Below are 8,615 nucleotides of genomic sequence, written 5' to 3' on the forward strand. Positions count from 1 at the left end.
TATCCTTCTTCCTTTCTCTGCGACTTCAGTTCCTTGTTTACTGTCTTCTTTGCCATCCTGAGTCCTACTTAGACTACAGGATGTAAATTTAAATGTTGGTATTCCTTCAAGACCCCTACCCTCCCAGTTCCTCAGTCTATTCAACTCTTATGACTTCTATACTTTATCTCTTCCACATACAGATTTGGTTTCACCTATCATCTTGTCATCACCCACAGTTCCATTTTCATAATCAAGAACTTTGCAATTCTTTTATTAAATCATAACCTCCTGTCATTCCAACTCTATCCAGTGCCTTATTCTTGACTAAATCTATTTTTTGTCTTCACTGTGACCTCTAGTTCTGCCGCCCTTCATTACTTGCCCAGGCCATCACTTTTGTTCTGCCTACATTCTCTTCTATTCCCAGGCTCAACCCTTTAGTGAACTATGTCAATTCTATAATATTTTATATTCTTGAATCCCTTTCTATCATATTGAATTGCACCTCATGCCTTGTTAATTCCAATCATGGATTACTCTTTTATCATCTATTCCTGCCTATGTGCTATATAACTAAGCTAGAAGAAATTGTACAATGTTGCTAACTGGGTAAGGTAGAGATTTGTATTATCTATTCTTATTTGGAACCTTATTGTAGCAAGACAATCCTTGTACTCTTCCATCACTGATTTCTCTTGTCATGCTTGTCACAGAAGCTCTTACAAATCATCTCCCCTCCCTGAAAGCCTCCCACACAGTGCATATCCCTCACCCTCTGCTGAATCCTTTACCTCATAATTTACTGAGAAAATATAGGACATTTGCTGTGAATTCCCTCTTCTGTACTCTTCATCTTCACCCTTAGACATCTTCTTCCAAGACTAAACTTTACATAAAACCCTTAATCCTGTCCCCTGTCTTCTCCATTGGATTGCCCTCCTCTCCCATCTTGTTTCACCTTATCCATTGGTTCCTTTCTTTCTTACATATCTTTCCCTAGAAGCCCTTATATCCCCTCAAGCTATTGTCCTATATATTTCCTTCCCTTTTACAACTAAACTTTTAGAAACAACTGTCTACATTTATGCGTCTACTCTCTCCCTCAACCCCCTGCAGTATGGCTCCTGCCTTCCTCACTCAATTGAAATTGCCATCTCCAGAGCTATCAATGATCTTTACACAAAAATTTTTAACTGAATTTAACAATTATTTCTAAAGAATGGAAAGGTCATATATGAAACTGAACTTCCATCCAAAATTTTTATATTATATATTAGATTTCATAGGACTGGTCTGCCTCATCCCCTTCTGAATTTCTCTCTTCCTTGCATTTTAAAAAACTTAAGATATTCCAAAATAGAGCTCATTATTTTTTCCCTCATACCCATCCCAGTTTTGAACTTTGGTGTTTGTGTCATGGGCACCACCATCATCCCACTCACCTCAGGTTCATAAGCTCAGTGTCATCCTTGATTCCTCATTCACTTGAACATTAGAAAATCATGATTTCATCCTCTTATCCCTCCACACTTCCTTTTTACTTAATAAACTTCAGTTATATCTTATTGCTTCTAGAATCAAATAATGATGTTTAGCATTGAACATTTATTACAGCCTGGCTCTAACATATTACATTTCAGATTACCTTCATACATACTGTGGTTTAGCCAAACTGGTGGTCTAACTGTTCCTTCTATTTTTATTTCTGTGTTCCTTCATTTCCCACCCAGTGTCAAACCAGGAAGAGCAGGTAACAAAGTGTAGTTGGGGAGTGTGAAGTCTTGAGGTGTAGGAAAGAATTTCACAGCATACCTAGCTTGCTACTGAGCAACCATTGAAAACCACTAATCTATGGAAATTAAGAAAGGATTCATTCATAAGGTGGCACTTCAGCAGAACTCTGAAGGAAACCAGAGATTCTGAGAGGTGGCAATGAGAAGGGAGACATGGGAATACTTATTAGTTATGTGATCCTGACCAAGTCTTTAACCTCTTATTTCCCTAGTCAGTTGTTTAAGATAGTAAATTGTAGAGAACATACCAAGCTGCATTGGTTGAAGGAGTTTCCTTATTGGGAGTTCTCTACACAATGTAATCCCTTACTCCTTCCACATCATAAACAAAAGAAAATCATAGTAATTCAATATTTTATTCCCTTTTGGGCTATTTCTAATGTTTTCCGAACTCAACCTATAAGTATTTGAGTACGTGAAAATAATGAGGTGACTTATTTGAAGTAAATGCTTTTATGAAAAGATGTATAAATTCCTATCATACTTCCAAAATATTGTTCTTGTTTTGGAAATCTCTGTACTGGACAGACAGGACTTTGGAAGTGGGTAATCACTAGGGATACTCAGTAGCCTTGCTGTTTAGATGGATATTACTCTAAGTAATTGTTCACTATATACAGAAATAAGATATATTGGGAAGAGTTTAATAGAGGCAATACACACATAAAATGTTGTATTTCTCATCTCCCCAGTGCGTAATTAGGGTGCCATGCTAAAAGTATGTAAGTCTTAGGATAGCTGTGCTGTTCAAGGGGAGTAGTTTTTCCCCTCCAGCCTATGATTTTATTGGTTGTAATTCCAGGCATGGTAACTCTCTTTGCTTATGCTTATCAGCCATTTAGCTTTAAAGGATTTCCTGGGGCAGAGAGGGCTTAAAGCATGCATATGGTCACATAGCTAGTATGTTTCAGAGGCTGAACATGAGTTCAGACTAATCTTCTAGCCATTAGACTATTCTGTACCTCTTAACTCTGTCTGTGTGTATATATACATTTTATTTTCTAGATCATTGTTTTGTTTTTTTTTTTTTTTTTTTTTAATAAGGCAATTGGAGTTAAGTGACTTGCCCAGGGTCACACAGCTAGTAAGTGTCAAGTGTTTGGTCTGAGGCCGTATTTGAACTCAGATCCTCCTGACTTCAGGGCTGCTGCTGTCCTAGCTGTACTGTACCACCTAGCTGCTCCCTAGATCATTGTTCTTTGTACTGTGCTCTCCTGTGTCTAAAATTCTATGGTATTCTGTTCTTCTTTGAAACTTTATAATTGAGTTAAAGGTTTTCTAATGCTTCAGAAAAATGAAACAAGCAAAGTGAACATAAGACCAATTTTGAAAGGATATCTTACTGAATTTCTCTTTATTTGGGATTGAGGTTTTTAGATGGAAACTTTTCCCTTTAAGTAATCTATACAACCTCCCTCCTCTAAAATATGTCTTACTATTTCACAGTACCACATGACTAATTATTTGTTGGTATTCTGTACTGCAAAAATTGTGTGACTACAGAGGAATGAAAATGATTTGTATTTTAGGTTTGGGAGGAGTATTTATTTTCTAACATAGATTAGTCAATTTCACCTTTTCTTTATCTCCCCACCTTTCCTAATAAGTATTCTTTAAGGTAATTTCCTTTAGTCTTTGTTCATTTGCTTTAGTATGAAGTCTTATCATTCTTATCATTAGCAATAATTTGCTATGTTTCAATGTGTAGTTCTAATCTTATCTTGAAATGGCTACAAATCCCTTTTGCCATTTCAGTGTTGTCCTAATCTTATCTACTTAAAATTGTCTGACTCTCAAACTACTTGGATAGCATATAGTTCATGGTAAATGGGATAGTGTGCCAAAAGCAACAATGAGAATGTTTTAAATTTTTTACCATTTTGTAAATTCTTTCCCTTCACCATCTATAGAAATTGTTTTACTATTTTTAATGGTATTTTATTTTAATTTAATTTTTAATGATTTTTAAAAAAATTTAATAATTTAATACTTATTTTTAAGTAATTCAGTAACCAATTTGCTAAACTCTTTTTTGGTAATATCCTCACCATTGAAATTAAACTAGCATAGATAATTGTGTGCATACAGTCAGACTCATAAGTGAGTTTGTCAGAGTTACAAATTGTGGGTATCATTTGAACCACCTATTGCTGTGTTATAACACTAGCTGGATAGAAAGACCTATATTTGAATAATTTACCTTTCTTCTTGTGCGTAATAGGGGGATATTATCAGGGTTATTATGTCATGAGATAGCATAAACTTCCAGAAGAATCATTTTCTATGTATTCTGGAAATTACGTTTAACAAAATACTGTAGTTTTACAAGATGTGGAATGATTACTTTTTGTTTTGATTTAGATTGATATTTTGTTTGCAAGATTAGCACTGCAGACTATTCCTGAAGATTTGGACCTACGTGATGACAGTCTACTAAAAAATTTAGATATTAGATGCATAAGAAGTCTTAATGGTATGTAAAGCTCTTATATAGTATCAATTTTTCTTGTCAAATAAGAAATAAAGTTCTGTGAGCTTTTCTGGTGCATTAGTAGTTGAGTCGTATTTTGAATTATTCAGTATTTGCGTGTTTAATTAACATGTAGTTCTCAAGGTTGTGTCCAGTGTGATCTAGTTTAAAAAAAAAAACACCATCACTTGATCTTTACTTTTCTTTTTGTTGTTATTGTTGTTGTTTTTTCCCCTTTTTTGTGAGGCAGTGCGGTTAAGTGACTTGCCCAGAGTCCCACAGCTAGTGAGTGTTATATGTCTAAGGCCAGACTTGAACTCAGGTCCTCCTGACTCCAAGGCTGGTGCTCTATCTACTACACTACCTAGCAGACCCATTTACCTTTCTTTTCTGAAGCTAAAGGATTTAATACACCATTATCTCTTTAACTTGAAAGATGAGTTAAAGTATTCAAGCAATAATATGAAAAGATTATTCTTAATAACTTTTAAGTGTATTGACTTAGTTGATGCATCCCTTAAAGTTAATATTCCCTAATGGGACTAACAAGTGTCAGGAGCTGAAATGTGAAGCTCATTAGTAAAGGTTTTTTTTCTTTAAATTTCCATTTTATGGACAGAATCCAGTATGTTAGGCTTTTTTGGAGGATATATCATCATCTAAACTTGTCTTTTACTTCACAAAATATAAAATAATATAATAGGACTTGTAAGTTTCTTAGTTATGGGCCTAGGAAATTTTGAATAAATGGATATAAGATTTTAAAATGAACTTTTGATAATCTGAAATGTGTTTTTTTCTCTCTCTTTTGTTCATTAGGTTGCAGGGTAACCGACGAAATTTTACATCTAGTACCAAACATTGACAACTTCAGGTTAACTCTGAGAGCTATCAAACTTTGGGCCAAACGTGAGTTCAGAATTTGCTAGGTAGCTAATTAAAATGATGTCTGTTTTATTTCCCGGTAACTTACTTTTTGTTTTTCCCTTATCAACAGGCCACAACATCTATTCCAATATATTAGGTTTCCTCGGTGGTGTTTCCTGGGCTATGCTAGTAGCAAGAACTTGCCAGCTTTATCCAAATGCAATAGCATCAACTCTTGTACATAAATTTTTCTTGGTATTTTCTAAATGGTATGTGTTTAGATTATATTAAAATAAAATTGATTGTAGACTCTGAAGTTTAGTCTTATTTCTGACACTTCTGCAGCTGGTTTCAGATTTTATAATTGTACATAATTAACAGTTTAGTTTAATGGAGACCTAGAGTTTCGTGCATTTTTTTCCTCTACTTTTTTTTTTATGTTGGCGAGGCAATTGGGGTTAAGTGACTTGCCCAGGGTCACTCGGCTAGTTAAGTGTCAAGTGTCTCATCTGAGATTGGATTTGAACTTAGGTCCTCCTGGCTTCAGGGCCAGTGCTCTATCCACTGTACCACTTAGCTGCCCCTTGTGTTATTTTTAAAAAAGCAAACCTAAGCCCCATTTCATTTCCCATTGCCAATTCTCACCCCCCAAAAAAATGATGAGACAGGCTAGCAATATGTTTATTATTTCAATAATAAGTAATCTCCACATAAACTCTCACTTTAATTTTAACCTAAATGTCATGTATAATCATAAAAAATAGTAACTTGGGACATCCATTAACTTTTTGAGAAAGCCTTCCCCCTGCTTTCCCCACTTTGGAACCTCCTTAAATTTAGAAGTTGTATACTTTGGGGATCGTTCAGTTAATCAGTTATTGCCAATAAAATATTGATGGTATAACATACACAAGAAGCATGTAAGAAGAATACATTCACAAATATGTGCCAAAAGAACAATTTCTTGACACTTCAAAAGTTAGTCATTTACTCTAGATTTGCTTCTCTCATATAGTTAATAAATTTTTCCACCTTTTAAAATGTGCATATATTGTAAACATTCTTTTTTAAAGAAATCCTGACTAATTCTTTAGTTATTTTATCTTTATGGATGGATTTAGCGACAATAATTTTCAAAATGTTTGAGGCATGAGAAAAGTAGTTACTCCATTGTCATTTTATGAAATTCCATTGCATTTTTAAATAAACTGATGATTGTCATCACTCTCTTAAAGTGTTGCTATTGATCTAAAGGCCCTGGGGTTTATCCTCATGCATTTGTGTGTGGTTACCGGTTTCCTACTCATTTTCATTCAACATTTAGAATGAAACAGATTTTAAGTCAAATACTTTTAAATTTTCTATAAGTGCTGATAAATCTTAGGAACACCCTGTCTAGACTTTAAATGGGCTAATATTTGTAGCTAATTTTAAAATATCTGACTTTAAAGACATGATCCCACTACGTAAAACTACTTTATTTCATCTAGCTGTTAGTGCTACATTATCTTAAGCATCTTAGGGGAGAATCTTTTGTTTATTACGCGTACTTTTTATAGCTGATCATGCTGCCTTAGCTATTATTTTTCCAGTGGCCTATGGATTGAGGTAGAATAAAGAATGGATTCTCTTTCTCAAAGTGTGGGTTTCCCTTGTTTCCATGATTGAATTTGATCTTAAGAACATTTCAAGATATTTTGCAATAGAGCTAATTGTTATTACTGTTATAATGGCTTTACCAGCCATTTCAGGGCTGCAGTATAATACATTTTTCAAATGATTCTTGTGGTTTTATAGTTTAGAAAGAAGGCGCCTTACTTAGAGTTAACTTGAAGAAAAAAATAACGAGTCTTTCATCTATTGATTTGTCAAGAGGGCAAAATGAAGAAGGATCACATTTCACAAAATACTTTGTTATTAAAAAAAAGTATAGATGGTGATATCCAATAGTCTTATCAAGTACTACAATCTTTTTAAACAGGGAATGGCCAAATCCAGTGCTATTGAAACAACCTGAAGAATGCAATCTTAATTTGCCTGTATGGGACCCAAGGGTTAGTGTATTATTTTTTCCCCTATAAATTCACACTGTACAGTAAAAAGTAAAATCAACTGCTTAAAGAAACTCCATGGGTTCTTCATGTTTTATGTATTTGTGGATGTAGCTTACTGTTGGCAATTGTTTCAGCAGTTATATTTTCTTCATTATAACATCTTCTGTAATGGTCCTATAATTTATAGGACATAATTACTTTGTATCCTGTGAACTTAAAACATACTTAAGAATATATATTATCTAGCTGAACATCCTGACTTCAGTGAGAGATTTGCAATCTTCGATATATATTTAATCATATGATTATTACTATGTAAGTAAAAGTTGTATGGGCATCTGTGCATACAAAAACAAAATAAAAGGCTACTAAAAGTATTCCCTGTATTTATTTTATGTAAATATTTTGTTAAAATTGATTTGTAATCACAAGCTGTTGGCAAAATCATTTCGTATGTGACCACTTTCAGGAAGTATCACTTTAACCATCCGTGATATAGTTGTTACAGTTGGGTTGAATTTCTGGAAATTGTATTAATGTGTTGGAACTAAGGAATACCTTTAATTGTAGTTCTTTTGGAGTATTACCATCAGTACTGAGAAAATATTCATTTTGACATTTTTTCATTTGAAAGAAAAATAAAATTCAGGATCTCAGAATGAGAGACTTAATTGATTTTTAAAAATCACTCATAACTTAATGGATTTATGTATATTTTATCTTGTGCCAGTATTGATTTTGCTGGTCTCATCACTGCATCTAAAGTTATTTTTTTCCCCCCATTTCTCTTGATCAAAAAAGGCTAAATATATTTAAAAGCTTTCAGACTTTCAAGGGTAAATTGAGTTGTCATTCAAAGTCTTACATTTGAGATAAAGGCAATTCAGCTCCTTAGCATTAAGTCTAGAACTTGGTCTTTAAATAATACTATTGCCATTTTTAAAAAGCAAAACCAAAATGAGCAGCAATAACTTAAATGTTTCTTAGATCTTGTATGTAAAATTTATAATATGGTATATAACTAGGGAGTTAGGAGACTTGAGTTTTAGGTCTGATTTCTGCCATTTAATATTTGTTTAACCAGTGGCAAGGCCTTCTTCAGGCCTCTGTTTCCTCATCTTTAAAATTCAAATGTTGGGCTAGATTATTTCTGTCCTTCCAGTTCTTATATTCTTTGATTCCAGGATATGTTTAAGAACATGACTCTAAATTTGATTAAAAAATCAGATTTGTTAAATGTTAAAACTTTACTTTGGAGACCTTAAAGCATAATGGTTTAGGAAGTAGTTTTTACCTATAATAATTCCTTGCTCCCTCCCCCTGTTTTTTTTTGGGGGGGGGGGTAGAATTTCTGTTTTATTTTTGAATACTATATTAATATCCTAATAATCAGGGTGCGCAAAGTTTATCTTTTCATTTTTGGTACTTTTGTTCCTAGTAATGGTGTTA

At 33.6% G+C, this 8,615-nt stretch overlaps 1 protein-coding gene across 6 annotated transcripts in view; it reads left to right on the plus strand.

The window, feature by feature from the left end:
• PAPOLA (poly(A) polymerase alpha) overlaps nucleotides 1-8,615 on the plus strand; it is a 75,266-nt gene that overhangs the window by 29,526 nt on the left and 37,125 nt on the right. For all 6 annotated transcript variants that reach the window (XM_027848982.1, XM_027848986.1, XM_027848984.1 and 3 more), the window contains exons 7-10: nucleotides 4,137-4,248; nucleotides 5,065-5,154; nucleotides 5,243-5,381; nucleotides 7,094-7,166. In XM_027848982.1, the coding sequence (XP_027704783.1) occupies nucleotides 4,137-4,248; nucleotides 5,065-5,154; nucleotides 5,243-5,381; nucleotides 7,094-7,166 (414 nt within the window). The remainder of the gene's footprint in view (nucleotides 1-4,136; nucleotides 4,249-5,064; nucleotides 5,155-5,242; nucleotides 5,382-7,093; nucleotides 7,167-8,615) is intronic.

The sequence above is a fragment of the Vombatus ursinus genome, unplaced genomic scaffold (assembly GCF_900497805.2).
Source record: "Vombatus ursinus unplaced genomic scaffold, bare-nosed wombat genome assembly UNPS02007284.1, whole genome shotgun sequence".
Lineage (NCBI taxonomy): Eukaryota > Metazoa > Chordata > Mammalia > Diprotodontia > Vombatidae > Vombatus > Vombatus ursinus.